Source organism: Sturnus vulgaris, chromosome 8 (assembly GCF_052056855.1).
Source record: "Sturnus vulgaris isolate bStuVul1 chromosome 8, bStuVul1.hap1, whole genome shotgun sequence".
Taxonomy (NCBI): domain Eukaryota; kingdom Metazoa; phylum Chordata; class Aves; order Passeriformes; family Sturnidae; genus Sturnus; species Sturnus vulgaris.
The window spans coordinates 15668722-15684311 of record NC_142250.1 but is presented as its reverse complement, the minus strand read 5'-3'; the positions used below and the strand labels follow the sequence as shown (position 1 = coordinate 15684311).

The following is a 15590-nucleotide window of genomic DNA, read 5'->3' as shown; positions in this document are numbered from 1 at the left end:
AAAATACAGGGGAAAAGGAAGGCAGAAATCTCTCTAAAAGGGATTTCAGATGATAAGTTTGAATGTCTGAATTTTGAACTGTTTTTTTTTTTTGTTATATATTTAACATTGGGATATTTTCAGGTTCATGTTCTCCACGTTTCCTTTGCATTTTTCTACAACAAAGTAAAACCTCTCCAAACGAACTAAGTAAAATCTCTCCAAATGAGCTAAGAGCATTTTTTAAGCAATAGTATTTGGCTTGCATCAGGGAGACAAAAAATCATTTAAGTGCTTCCTGTTCTTAATCACGGGTTATAACATTCCCAGAAACCAATTAGAGATGAAGGAATGGTTAACTCCGTGAGCTGGAGTTACTAGAGCACAAACTTTTGTAGCTGGTTGGAAACATTCTAAATTGAGTTTTGTAAACTCAGAGATTTCTTTGATAGCTGAGAAATAATTTAAACATTATCAAATATATAAAAGCAAAGGTTAAAAAAGTCTAATCATGGGAGTTTTTAAAATTAATCTTTAAGATACCATGATGAGAAGCAGTTGCCTAAAAAATAAACACTCCAGATACTCTACCCATTATATGAAAACTAATGTGCATTTATCATATTTATAACTATATTACTTATATTTAGGCTTGAATATCGGCTTTTAAGAAATCCTGTAAAATGGTAACTGTAATTAATTACCTACCTAAACTGACAAAACTTGTTATCAAGGCATGCTTTCTGTTTTGTGTAGCTTTATTAGTAGTCAGGAAAAAAGAAGAAAAAAACCATCTGCAGGCAGGAAGCTCAGCTGCCACTGACAGCAATATCAGCTTGGAGAGAGTTCTGATAATTTTTCATTACTATTGATTTCAAATACCCTACAGTAGAGTTAACAGAATTTGACTGTAAACCAGAAGGGTTTAGAAAACTAGAATCTAGTGACCGGCTGGGAAAAAAAAAAACAACAAGCAGAGGTAAATTAGTACTTATGCCATTCTACATCTAACAAAGATATTAACAGTCAAATAAAAGTCTGCCATCCAATGGGATGGGACTAGGACTTATCCTTAAGACTGAGCTGAAAATTTAAAGGGGGGATTAGGAAATTTAGAATGCCCTCACATTAATACATACAGTCCTGAATCTTAGTCACTGCTTTAGTTCTGAGTGCAAAGTGATGAAGACAAATGAGACTGATCTTAACAGGAAACTCCTTGTATAAGTAAAAAATCCAATATAAAATTTAATTATATAGACATTATGACTAGTAACAAAAATTAAACAGGTAGAAGTAAAATCTTCTCATCTTTTAAGTAGAAAGAATGCTTTGAAAATTTCACCTGCTTCTGAAAATACTGTTTTGAGACCTGTCTCACATATGGCAGGAAATATTAGCTCTTAATGAAAGGGTGCCATCATGTTCTAAATTTTTAGTTATATTTAACATTATTTCTCTAAATTTTAAATTATATAAAATTTCCTCTGTAATAGTTTTACAAAATCTGAATGCAAAGTATAATTATAAAATAAATCTGCATGTATCTACTTTTCATCATTCTCATAAAGACTGAAAGCTTGAAAGAATATCCATAGTCAGAATTAGCAGAAGAAATTTGGATATGAGCAGAATAAAATATTTCCAATCTCAGCATCAACAAACATAATTAACGAATTTATATTGTTCAAAATAACAATGTGTTTCTAAACTATATTATTCTAACTTTAATTTTAATTCCCCACATTTTCATTTAATAAGATGCATGAAAATGCAAGTATACTTAGGAGGTGAGAAACTGAAGTTTTGTTGCATTACCTTTCTGGTTTGACTAAAGGATCAGAAAACCACAAATATTTAATTAACAAATGTGAGTTGAAGAGCACAGGACAAAGTAGAACAGTAAAGATATGCTGCAGGTAGCTCTGTGATTGATCAAACAGAGACTATGAAATTATCACTGGTTAATAAAATCAGCAGGTATTACTGTGGATCAGGGTTAAAAGAAAATGTGACTATCTACCTTATATGCCCTCCTCTTGTTACATATATATTCAACAAATCCAGCTGTTAATATCCCTTTGTTAGTATTGCTTACAGCAATTTTAGGCTCTTTCTTTTCCTACTATAATTATTATTGCAAACTGTTACCTGTGTGGCCTTAAGTAATAAATATATGATTGTATCACTGTTACTTTTTCTGGGATCCTCTGCATCACCTTTTGATTAAGAACTCAATCCAACTCCCACTACAGTTAATGCAAAGAATGATATGGAAGCCAAGAACAATCTGTTATTATTGCAAAAGACTGAATATTAGCACTTATGTAAGTAAATGACAACTGAAGTAATGGAAATATAAAGTTGGCCAATAATTGTTAGGAGAAAAAGAGAAACCAAATATTTCTTAATACTAAAGACACAAAATCTGGTAAATTGTTCCACTGCTGTTACTATCATATTTTTCCTTTTTGTAGCAAGAGATTAAATTGTTAATAGACAGAAGAATAGATTGTTTGCTTTACATTAGCTGATGCAGAATGAGGTCTTTCAATGGAAAACTATTTTAAGAGTCCAAAGGAGCTAAATATAGCATAAAAAAATCTGATAGTAAAAAAAAAAAAGGATTTCTTAATCAGCGCAGTGTGAACAAAAATGATATCCAATAGTACATACACCACTCCACATTTAATTTTATAACATATGGAAGAATCCAGCAAAATCAACTGTAGGGCATGGAAATACTCATAAATAGTTGTAACACTGCTTTTTCCATGTCCAATGTCTAACATAGGTATTATAAATCCTTTCCATAAAGAAAAATTATGAAAGTTAATAATAAGTATTGAACTTTCAAAGCCCCAGAAACTGTAGAATGAATTCAATGGATAGAATTGGTTCTCCTGTGAGAAGAAGCAATTGTCTTCTAAAGTGCCCTTTGACCACTAAAAGGTAATTAGTGGCCAAAAAGCAGATGAACTACTATGTATGACTTCAAGTTTACTACAGCAGTAGAAAAGAATTTCAAACGAGGAAAATCAAATTCCTCTCAGAGTCAGTTTTGTCATATTTTTATTATATGACCCTCCACATGTTGCAGAGAACATTTATAACATTTTTGTTACATAAAAATGATTATTGTTTAAAGTACTGATGGAAAAATTGATGGAAGATTGACTCTGATAGTCAATCAGGTTTCTATGAACCATTGCACAAAAAAAAATGCAAGAAACATTTCTCATCTGTGAATCTGTACTAAAAATAATGATTTTTTTTCTTTTTGGTTGACAAAAATAGCCAGTCAATTGGTAATTTCAAGGCTAAATTAATCTCTTCCAGTTTCATTATGTTATTCATGTATGCTTTGTCAGAACAGATAACCATTTAAATATTATGTTTACCCTATATTTGTTTATCCTGTATCGTATCGAAATTGGTTCTCCCAAACTAATTTAAATGAAATATGTATTTTGAGAATACATATAGCCAAAATGCATTTTGGTATCACATCTGTTTTCAGTAGTGTAAGCTGGACCTCTGATTAAAAGTGATGTGCTATAAACACAAAAACTGTAAGCTTTCCCATAAATAAAATCACTCCTAGAGATGACACATATACACTACTGCCCTTTTTACTAAACATTCTCACTTGGGTTAGTTTTCAGGAGAAGAGGGCAGAAAGAAATCCCTGTCAGTCCTATGTGAAATGCTGCAATGCGATGGCATGCTAATTACATTCTGAAATGTTTCAAAGAATAGCTATGTTCATTCTGAAAAAAAAAAAAAAAAAAAAAAAAAAAAAAAGCAGTCAAAGTTCTTGCCAGTGCATTGGAGGTGGTCACCAGCTGGTGGCGTTGGGCGTACCTGCTTTCGCGTTTTTCCGACTTGTATTCTATGGCTATCATTAGGAGCTTCAGTTTCGCGAACACCAGCCTGCAGGGAGACCAGAGTTCAGGAGTCAGTCCCTGCTCACAACCAACATCACACATCCCATACCCACAGGCGGCTGCTCCCACTGCTAGGTCCAGTGCCAATCCAGAGATATTCTGGCCTCATCAGGAAAATCCTGGGGTAGAGAATGGTAGGCCTAGAACCTGGGTGAAGGTTAGCCTCACATTACTAAAGATTAGAAGGCTCTGCCCTAGTGGGAGACAGATTGGTGAGTTTATCTTCAATCAACATCATCCACACCCGGTCCAGCAATATCCAAGGACACAGAATGCTAGGAACTTCACACATTGAAAATACATTGGCTGGAATATGTTCACACGGTACACACATGGAGTTATAAATAGAACTTGCAGACTGATATTAACTTTTGTTTCCGCCTAATTCTTCACTCTAGTGTTGACAACAAAAGCTTGAAATTTTTCAGCAATACTGAGTGTGCCATCCTCACTGTCTCTGCATACTCTTTGTTATCCAGACTGTAGGGCAGCCCATTTACAAAAGAATCACATTCGTACACTTGCATGTATGACAAATAACCTGAGGAAGCAGAACATTTCATTTAATTTCAGACTTTTAAAATGTCATTGACTGCACGAATTTTAAAAGTTACACTACAAAACCTGTTCTCAAAGTCTGTGTATTTCATGGGTAGCTGAACACGCTAAGCCTATCCACTGATTCAATTTCCCCTTCACAAACCAATGCAATGGACATTTTGCTGTCCTTGTCCTTCAGTTCTTCTGGAAATTGAGCAGCCAATTCTTACAGTAATAAAAATACCTATGCACTAAACTCATTAATAAATAACACTAAAATTTAATTTTCAATGTGCTTTTAACAGAGCTATTAGTGTGCTGGAAAAATTGAGATAAATCTTTTTTTTTTTTTCACTTGAACTGGCTAACACAGTTTTCTAATGTTTCAGATAACCAAACGCTTGAGGAGAGCTTCAAAGTTTATATGTTTATAAGTTTATGTTTCTAAATCTCAATAAGCACCCTTTTTTATTGATTATTTTATTTCCATTCTACCAGCAGAGATAAATGAATGTCAGTTCAGTCTCAGTCACATCCTCCTACAAACTCATATATAAACTTGATACATCTGAAAATGGTTTGGCATGGAGATTTAAATTTCATTACTGTAGCTGGTGTTAACAGCACAAACTACCATTCATTCTGAATATAATACACATTTCTGAATTATGTTATGAGATTTCCTGTTTCAAGAAATCCACACAAATTTTTGTACCTACAAAAACTTTTCCCCTCAGTTTGGCTGACACAGTAGAAGGATGGATTGAGACCCCCTTAACTTTACCAGTAAATTGAAGACTGGGCTCTATCATAGTTACATCCCAAACAATTTCTAAACGGATAACATTTGTCTAACAGTTGTTTCCCCCTCATTCTTATGCCATGTTTTTGCTCCTGTAAAAATTGGGAAAGGTGGGGAAGCTAGAGGAGTAGAAGCATACTCATCCTCCTTTATATCAGAGATGGTATTTTACTACTTCATCTATTTCCCTGTCCACAGCCCTTGTGGTGACCTTTCAGTACTGCTGGAATGAAGAGCAATGCCAACCAAAGAGGAAATACGAGTGTGTTAAACTAACCTGATTATGTGGAGAGAGTATTTATTATAGAAACCATATGCATACAAATGTCTCGTTCACAGACTCATTCTAGGATAAATATAAGCATTTTTCAGTCTCTAGAAATGAGGCTGTCACATGGCTTACACCACGGTTATGTACTCTGTGCTTCTTTCCCATAACTGAATAGACATATCTTCTCTGACATATTGCACTTGTTGCAAGTGGTTTGCAACCACTTCCACAGAGCTCTGGATGCCACACTGCTTATATGACTCCATGACATCTTGAAATTAATGAACAGTTTCCTTGCCATCGAGCACAAGCCACGATGGTCATGCTGACCATCACTATTCTAAGAATGGGAATCATTAGAAAAGTAACAGCATAGTACTCATGAGTAAATAACTCAATTTAAAAAGATTGCTGATGAGTTTGTTCCATACCAAAAACATTTATGCTTTCATTCACAATCACTTAATTACAACTCTCTCCTGAAACCATGCATTACAATGTTTCAGATACTTCCATTAACTGATTGGTTTAATATTTATTTTATTAAACACCACCTGATATAGCAACATTGAGACTTCAGCAGAATGAAAAGGTCTCATGCAAAAAAAAAAAATTAGATTTCTCTTGCAAGAAGGGAAATACTTCCGTATATTAAATGTATTTCTACTTACTCACAAACTGCAGGGAAGGACAAACCCACAAAGGCACTAGACAGATATTCTGTATACATTTCATTTGCAACTCCTTCCAGGTAGTATTTCTGCCACGTATCCTCCTCGATCTAAAAACAAAGAAACATACAGATTTCTGAGTAAAAATCACAGCTCTCTTTGAAATTTACAAACAACTGCTTAAGCATGAATCAGATTTTAATACAGAAATCAGTACGCTGTTATGGCAATTAACATTGCTGAAAAAAAACCCAAAACAGAGTCCCCGTAGTCAGTAAATCAAATATCATATGCAAAAATAATACACTGAATTCTTGTCAAGCACACTGAGCATGGAGTGAAGTAAAGCTGTAGAGAGCATGAGGAAAAAGTTTCCCAATTTTCTCTGTTTAAAAATAGCAGAATCACAGAATGTTAAGGGTTGGAAAGGACCTTAAAGATCACCTAGTCCCAATCCTTCCTGCCATGGGAAGCACAGCTGCCACCAGACCAGGCTGCTCAAGGCCTTATCCAACCTGGCCATGAACGTCACCCAAACTGGGGCATCCACAACCTCCGTGCACAACCTGCTCCAGTGTTTAACTACTCTCACAGTAAAGAATTTCTTCCAAATGTCTAGCCTAAATTTCTCCTCTCAGTTTTTACCTACTACTCCTCGTCCTATCACTACAGTTCATAACAAAGGATCCCCCTTGGCTTCCCTGCAGCCCCCTTCAAATACTGGAAGATTGCTATGGGGTCTCCACACAACCTCCTCTTCTCCAGGCTGATCAGCCGGTCTTGGTCGGGGAGGCATCACCAGCTGGGCAAGGGAGGGAATTTTGCTGCTCTGCTCTGCACCAGGACAGCCTCACTCACGTCCTGGGGGCAGTTAGGAACACCACAATATCAGATACTGAGCTGGTTTTCAGATTGTCCAGAGGAGGGCAATGAAGGCAGTGAAGGGTCTCGAGCAGAAGCCATAGGAAGAGCAGCTGAGGTCCCTTGGTCTGCTCAGCCTGGAGAAGACCTCACTTTTCAAGTTACAGCTTCCTCACAAGGCAAGCAGAGGGGCAGTCACTGATGTGTTCTCTGTGCTGCCCAGTAACAGGACCTGAGGCATGGCCTGAAGCTGTGTCAGGGAGGTTTATGTTGGGTATCAGTAAAAGATTCTTCCCCCAGAGGGTGTTTGGGCACTGGAACAGCTCCCCAGGGCAGTGGTGACAGCACCAGCCTGGCAGAGCTCAGGCAGTGTTTGGACAATGCTCTCAGGCACAGGGTGTGACTCTGGGGGTGTCCTGTGCAGGGCCAGGAGCTGGGCTTGATGATCCTTGTCAGTCCCTTCAAACTCAAGATAGTCTGTGATTCTATGATTCTCTTGGACCAAAAAATTTCAAGTTTTCAAATTTCAGTATTCCAGAGCTATTTTGACAGGACTTAATATAGTAATTTAGGTAAGTTTGCATTTTTATCCCATAGGCTGAGTATTAATTTGGGTTTCATCAATCTTTTTCCCATGTTAAACTAGCCAAAAGGCACTCTTTCAAAAAAATGCTCTGAAGAACAGGAGGGTGAAAACTTGTTAAGAAACCTGGTGAAATATAAGTTACAATGATTTTTTTTCCTCCTTTTTGTCTTTCTGTTTTCTTTGGGGGTTTTTTTGGTGGGGTTTAGGTTTTTTATTTGTTTGGTTTTTGCCTTTTTTTGTTTGTCTTTGGTTGGTTTTTTTGTTGTTTTATTCCCTCCTCCTGTTGACAGGCTGCCAAGTAATCAGTTACTCTAGTTCTGGAGATGTAAACTACTGCAAGAATAAAATGAAATATGGAGATGTTCCAAATCATATACAGCCTGACAAGTGGGCTGCAAACAATCAGGAGAAATTTCTTCCACAGAAATTGTTTCACCATTCAGAGGCCATGTGGGATGGTAAAAGGGATTTGCATTGTGTTATTCCCCACCACACAGAGAAGCCATATCACATTTTTTTATAACCCTTTTATTTATAGGAAGCTTGCAAATGTTGATCAGCAACTCTATATACAGTAGAGAGATAAAGTGCAGGCTTGGTAAAAAACTAAGAGTAATGATAGCAAGGGCATGTTTGCAACTTTTGGTCTATTTTGTGGCTTTTTTTTAGATTGACACCACCTGGGGTTGGGAAAAAAATACAAATACATTACATATCTCCCTTTCTACTTTCTTCCCTTGCTTTCTTTTCTTTAAGCAGATGGTTTTGATTTGGGGGAAGGAACTGCAGATCAGACCTATAGTTAAATACTCACCCTTAGTCAAGGACCAAGAAAGGACTGGAAAAAAACCAAACATTCACAAAGCAATGATCAGGCTCCATAGATACCAGTTAGTGTTAAATTAAACTTCATTAAGTGATTGGAGTGTTTAAGATATGATCTGTTAGGAGACCATGAAATGTTGATTATAGAATTTAAAAAATTGCTGATACTTGGGATGCTATAAAATACTATTCTAAGATGATAATAACAGTCAGCTAAAGATGATCTTTCTGTTTTATCTCCACCTGAACCATGACATTTTCCCAGTGATTTTAAAGAGACAAATGGTCACCTGCATGGTATCTTTTGTGAAGAAAGATACTTTAGGAGTCATTATGCTCTTAACTACTTTAAGCCTTTGTGATGATATTTTAAAGTTTAGGTAACTGATGGAACTGATCCAGAATGGGCCATACTACCACAACAACTTCAATCTGTATCTTCCTGATTCCTCTGTAGTACTGCAAACACATTATTATCTCTCCCTGACTAAGTCACACTGCAATTCTGTCTCCTGATAGTCATAAAACAAATGATCCATTGCTTCCATTGCCTATATGAAGAATAGCTGGAAAATTACATAGTGAAATCCAAGAGAAGAAATGCAATTTTCATCTGCATTTTTTAAAGTCATGATACTCCTCTGCTCTCCTCTATCTTATATATAGATACAATATTGTTATCAACAAATATATTAACATAATACTATCAATTCCTAGTGAGACATGGTGACAGAGATATGAAAAAATGATGTAGCTCTTGCAAGCACAACCATTAGCATGGTCAGAAGAAAATGAAAACCTTTAATACACCCAGCAGTGTAATTATCAGGAGCTCTGTAGCTCCAAAAGGTCTATCTTGCTTATAGCATTTGCTTTTCAGTGTAATGACATAAAGAGTTACATGAAAGAGATTGAGTGTATCTGAACCTGATCATGCTATATAATCTCTTCTGCCAAGATCTAAGTATCACTATCAAGACAGAGAACAAATGCTAGAGTTGCAGTGTGACCTAGGATTTTTCATTGCATTTTGCAAGGGAAAGGATGGTAGATATACAATTCCTTTATAGCACAGTGAAAGCAGATGTCAAGTCTGCTCCCTAGCATTGAGTAAGATCAGCTCATCACCACTACAGAAAGACCACAAAACAGGACAAAGCCTTTGAGGATGTTTAATGTTATAATTCTCTATCTCAAGCAATATAGAATGAGAATGAAAAGAAAGTACCCATAGAATTAAAGAATGGTTTGGGCTGGAAGGGACCTTGAAGGGCATCTCATTTCACCCCCCTGCTGTGGGCAGGGACCTCTTCCACTGGCCCAGGTTGTCCACTGGCCTTGGACACTCCCAGCTATGAGGCCACAGCTTCTCTGGGCAGCCTGCTCCAGTGCCTCACCACCCTTACAGTTTCGTCCTAATACCTAATCCAATCCTGCCTTCTGCCAGTTTAAAGCCATAACCCCCTGTCCTAACTCAACAGGCCTTTGAATATTCTTGATTGGTAGTTGAAAATGAAGTGTACATTGGAAGCAATGTAGTTTAAATATTTCCTCCCATTCACCTCCCGAATTCCTCCCATTTCAGCCCACCCAAATTGCTTGAGTGAATGTCTAGCTTTGTTATGCCTTTGCATATGAATATTTAACTCTGACAGAAAAGTAATTGGCTGAAAGTAGTTCTTATGGTCATATCATAGAGTGAAGCTTCTTAAATTTATAGTCTTAGAACTGCATTTCCTTAATTACTATAAATTATCAGCTACCTCCTTACTGGAGGTAAGGAACAGCAGTTCCATCACCTGCTGAAATCAAAGCTAACAAATATTCTTAGTACTGTGAAGACTTTACAATCAGTCAACTATTTCCACAGCTTTCTGTATGCAAGGATGATTTTTAAGATTTGTATAAAAAGTGTGTATTTTATAAAACAAATATGCTAATTCAGATTAGTTCTAATTTCAAATGAGATTTATGCACTTTTCCTCATTAATACTAATGTAGAATTTTGTAGTGTGTCAAGGCAGAGAGAGTATGCTTAAAATATAACGACAACTAATTATTTTTTTAGATTCTGACCTTGATGGATATGAACTGAAAGTCATACAGGCTCTACTTCTAATAGTTTCAAATATACAAAACAGGGCAAGATTTCTATCCGGTCATGAGGTGAAGGACAGACTGGTGTTGATCTGTTCAAATGATTGACTGAAAATGCAGTCCCATGGTAGACTTTAGCCCAAGACAAATACACTCTTATCACCAGGACTGATACTACGTATACACAGCAAACAGTTTTAAACCACAACAGGTTTTTATTCCTAGATTCAATTTTTTAAAAACACTACAGTCACGAAGATCTTTGTATGATCTTTGAAGATAAATGTATTTGGTAACAGGCTACATTTAATATTTGGTCTAGGTCCCTCCTGTGAAGAGGATCATGTAATCAGTTTATTATGCAGCTTCCTGAAGAACCTCACAATAAATTGAGACATTGCATTTCCTTCTCATTCCCGTTTTAAAGCGCTCCTACAAGTCAAGGAAATCGCTGTTCATACTCCAGTTCCACACTTTAAAACAGTCCAAGGCTGCCTAGGTGGTCAAAAATAAATAGCAAGTAAGTTGATGTGTTCCATCAGTGTAGGTAAGCACCCAGCTGATGTAAACCTGTGTGGCTTTATTATGTGTCTCTTTCAGCCTGGACTAGAAAGAAAAGTGGGCATTGCATACGTGTAGGTGTGAGCAAAAGCTGCCCAAAGAGCCCACCAAACATTCCTGCTCTCAAAATAGCTGAGAGGATAATAGAGACAGCTCTGGATAATTTTCAGATCTGGAATGAGGTGTACTGGCTGCCTTACCTATAGAGCAAAGACAAAACTAATTTGGCTGTGGACCTGTGTTACACTCAAGTACCACATTCTACTTTTTATTCATTTACACAACAATACTAACTTGGCTTATAGGTCATAGATTGGCTTGCAGGATAGTATAGAGGGACAAAATTTGATAATCTCTGTCTATTATTCCACATATCTGCTTTTTGCAATGTTTTTAATATAGACAGACTTCTGGTATGCACTTACTAATTCAAACAACACAGAAATTGCAGTACTGTACAGCATTTCTGAGACCATGCAAGTTAATAAAGAGTTCAAATTCCTTTTTTAATACAATAGCAACAGTCTATGTTATAAGAAGACTGGATTATTAAAGTACAGTTTACAGGTGAAAAGTTTTGTGGGCTTTTTTTCCTTTAGCATATAGTTTGATGCAATCTATCTGCCTTAGAGTGTTTACAGAACATTAATCTTTTCGAGCTGATTTCCTTTTTGTTCTGTTTGGTGCCAAAAAGAATATTACATTACTAAAACCACAAGGAAAATATTAGGAACAAATATAATATTTTGAGGTGTCTTAGTTTGTTTTACTTCTAACACTGAGCAGACTGTTTACACAAATAATTTTGCTGTAGAGTAACATATAATGAGTTAAATGTGTGCAATGTCACCATCCATCATGTTCATTTGTGTTTGACTGACCAAACATTTATGGCACATTAAATCACTTTCTAATCACGCTATGGAGGCAGAGCAAACACACAATTCAAGCTTTCACTAAAGAATACAGAAGTTTCTGTACATTTTCTTGGCAATCTCCTGTCTGGTGAGAGACTCCACTAATAATGTTTACCCATGGAATTTATGAAGGTCTGACAGTACTTAAATTGAATGCTTTTAATGAAAAGGGATGAAAGCTCTTTGAAGGAATCGACATCTTTCTCTCCAATAGAGTCCTCTTTAGCATTTCTCATCAATGTAGCTGCTCTCCTACAATGCACTGATGATTCTCAGCCACTACTCAGTAAGTTTTGTCTTTCAAGTTTTTAGAGTGAGACAAGACATGAGAAAGAGCATCCTTTCAGCTAAATAAACAAACCTTTTGTTATCACCAATAGTGTCAGAGTCACATAAAGAAATGTGTCTCAATTCTTGTACATTTATTAGGCTTCAGATTTTGAATCAGAGATCTTTGGATGTGAAGATGTGCATTTTACTTGCCTAGAAAATTCGCTCTTAGTTATGTGGCAAACTTATTTTTAACCAGTATGAACAGAGTATTGCAATCCTAATGCATTTTTTTACAGCAGTTTTTCCTCCCAGTGCCATATGGAGATGACATTTGAAGTCACACGAGGTATGTCTGCACACTACTCTGCTTGTAACTGTATATAATCAGACACAAGAGCAAAACTGACAATGACAGCTTCCCCCAAATCAAATTCATTGCTATTTTTATGCTTATTCTGTGTACAGAGAAATACTCAAATGTAATTTGAGTAACGTCTTGCAAAGCTGAGCCTTCAGCTTAAAACTGTTCATCAATGAGATCCTGTCTGTAACTGTACCAGAACTACTATAAAAATATATTATAAAATAAAAAAACATAGGTGGCTAAGATAATGGCAGAAGTGGTTAGAGATATCTTCTGGAAACATGGTACCTGTACATATCCAGGTTTTGACTTCATTAAAAGTTTTTAGACTAAAATCCAGGCCATAGATGTGTGTGTTTCTAGTACAGTTCGCCCACAGTCAGACATTTGTACACTTTATAATTTTGTGATTCTCTCTACTTTCTCACTGTTTAAAATCAGTGTTAAACTAGCTTGAATTAAGACTGAGGCTTCTGAGGATACCCATATATTTGGATCTCCTTAGGAGAAAACTGACCCCTTCTGATTTTGGAAAGACAGAAGGTGAGCAAAATTTTCACATGTACTCTGATGCCAAGACTGAGCTCATACAAACAGGCTGCTTCAGTAATTTTCATACATTAGTGGGACTGTTTGAGACTCCTGAGAGTCTTGGGTTACCACAGCAGGCAAGAGTGAGAAAGACCCAACTGACTGGCAATGAGAATGATGTTCACAAGAGATACAGTTTTCTTCTGGGATATAGGTGGAAAGGATTAATATCCAATTGGCCATATGCTGAGGAGTCACAGACAGATTCCAGGTTTGCTGAAGTAAAATCTTTCTTTTTTGTAGTTTCTTTCAGGTTTTTTTTCTTTTTTCAGAACATGAATAAAGATGAATAAAGATGAAGTTATTGTAACTGCAGGCAGTAAAGTTCAGAGCCCAGATCTGTTTCCATATTGAAAACTGGCCTTTTTTGATTAAATGCAATAGTATGAAATATTTTTGACACATGGGAGCCTGCTGTCTTCTAAGGATGCCTTTATAACAATGTCAGGACTTTATAAGAAGCAAATAAAGACTCACTGTCCTGCACCAACACATGTACCTCTAAGAGAACAGCTCTGGCTTTGTCATCTGAGGACACGAGGGTATTTTTATTTTTAGCTTACTTACACAACGGACTTGAAGTAGACCATAGCCTACCTATTACTCCAGTGTTTCCCATCCCATAAATAACACCCATAAGATGGGAAACTGCCCACCTTTATGTTTGGAATCAGTGTCCTTGAAATGCACCAGGAAGGATGCAATGATTGCTGCCATCGAGGCCTTGGTCCTGTGAACCAGCACAGCTGCCACACAAGCCTAACTGGGTTAAAATTTTGCAATCTAAGTCCAAAAGAGCTCTTAGACTGAGGAGAAACAAATACATGAATGATGTGGGAAGTCTGGGCCTCAGTTCTAACACATGTTCCTTATTTACTCACAGTCAGAGGTCCACTAGTCTCTTGATGTAAAAGACCAAAATGACCAGTCCCTTTTTCTTGGCACTTTATTGCTACATAGGACTTATATAAATCATATTTCTGTTTTAGCAGCAGCAACTTTTCTCATAGACAAACATGTGGTTTGTGTAAAATCAAGCAAAAGCACAAAATGCCAGAAATATCTCCCTGGAAATGGATGATGATTTGGAAAATATTTTAAAGGTCAGACATTTGCTGAATAAAAATTTTAAAAAATCCCACAAGTTGATAGAACCTGGCTTATTGCCCAATTTTCAGAAAAAAATTTTGCACGGAAGTGCGTGCTGGGTTTTTTTAGTCTTACAAATGTGAATGTCTTTCTATCTGTTTCATATTTGAGTCATGTTCTCTACTCCAGTCTCTGACAGCCTGAATTGCAGACTAATATGTTCTAATGAGACAAAGCATTACCTTTATGAATGACCTCATAGAGAAGAGGTTGGCTAACATTGTTGAAAGGCCCGGTGCCAGGCAGCTCTGGGCTATGAAACCCAGCTTCAGCTCAGCAAGACAGATTGCATCATCCCCTTCTTTCCAGTTCCAGCTTGGGATATTTAGTAGATGGGCCTGGAAAACAAACAAACAAAATATCCCACAGGTGAAGAACCAGAAATAGAAGATAGCAGTGAATGATTTTCTCTGTTAATGTCTTGACTTATTCTGAGTAGGCAGAAGCACTTCAACTGTTTCAGAGCTTAATTCTATGCTAAGAAATATTTCACTCTTACCTACTAGACATAAAATCCTACATTTCTCAAGACATGCTGGCTGTGGCACTCTGTCAGATCCATCCTCACACCTGAACAAGCAGAATATTGTAAAGCTTTCCTTCCCTTCTGCATGTTGCTTTTACAGCACTTTGAGCTACTGTCTGATAAGGAACACACAAGTATACAGGAAGTTAATACAACTTAGATTACTACTTATGTGAAGCTGTAATCTTTAAAGGATACCATAATTTAAAAACGTATACAACATCTGTCTTTTCTATTTGATTTCTTCCACCCTGAAGAACAGTACCTGACAGTGAAAATCCAAACTTTTTTTCTAAGAATGCTATTTATAAGGATAGAATGAAGAAAATAACTAAGCGAGACACACCTGCAGTACTGAAACTGATCACTTATCTAAGTATAAATATTGTTCAGTTATTGGCATAACTCTGTTGGATTTTCTCTGACATGTAACTTACATTTGCACAGATAAATACAAGCACAGAGTCTTTCCTCCTTGTTTCCCTTCCTAAGTTAATTCCACAGGTCAGCACATTGATAAAAGCTATTCTTGAAGACATAACCACTGGAATAGCAAATAAACTGCAGTATTTAAAAAAAACTTCCCCTCTGCTGTTTAAAGCAGAGAAACACTTTGTTTTTATTCTGTAA

The 15590-nt window shown here is 36.5% G+C and overlaps 1 protein-coding gene across 27 annotated transcripts in view; it reads right to left on the bottom strand.

Annotated features, from left to right (window-relative positions):
• Nucleotides 1–15590, bottom strand: part of KCNMA1 (potassium calcium-activated channel subfamily M alpha 1) — a 433224-nt gene that overhangs the window by 118277 nt on the left and 299357 nt on the right. For all 27 annotated transcript variants that reach the window (XM_088168919.1, XM_088168925.1, XM_088168927.1 and 24 more), the window contains 3 exons: nt 14617–14772; nt 6211–6320; nt 3844–3912 (listed from right to left, as the gene is read on the bottom strand). In XM_088168919.1, the coding sequence (XP_088025045.1) occupies nt 3844–3912; nt 6211–6320; nt 14617–14772 (335 nt within the window). The remainder of the gene's footprint in view (nt 1–3843; nt 3913–6210; nt 6321–14616; nt 14773–15590) is intronic.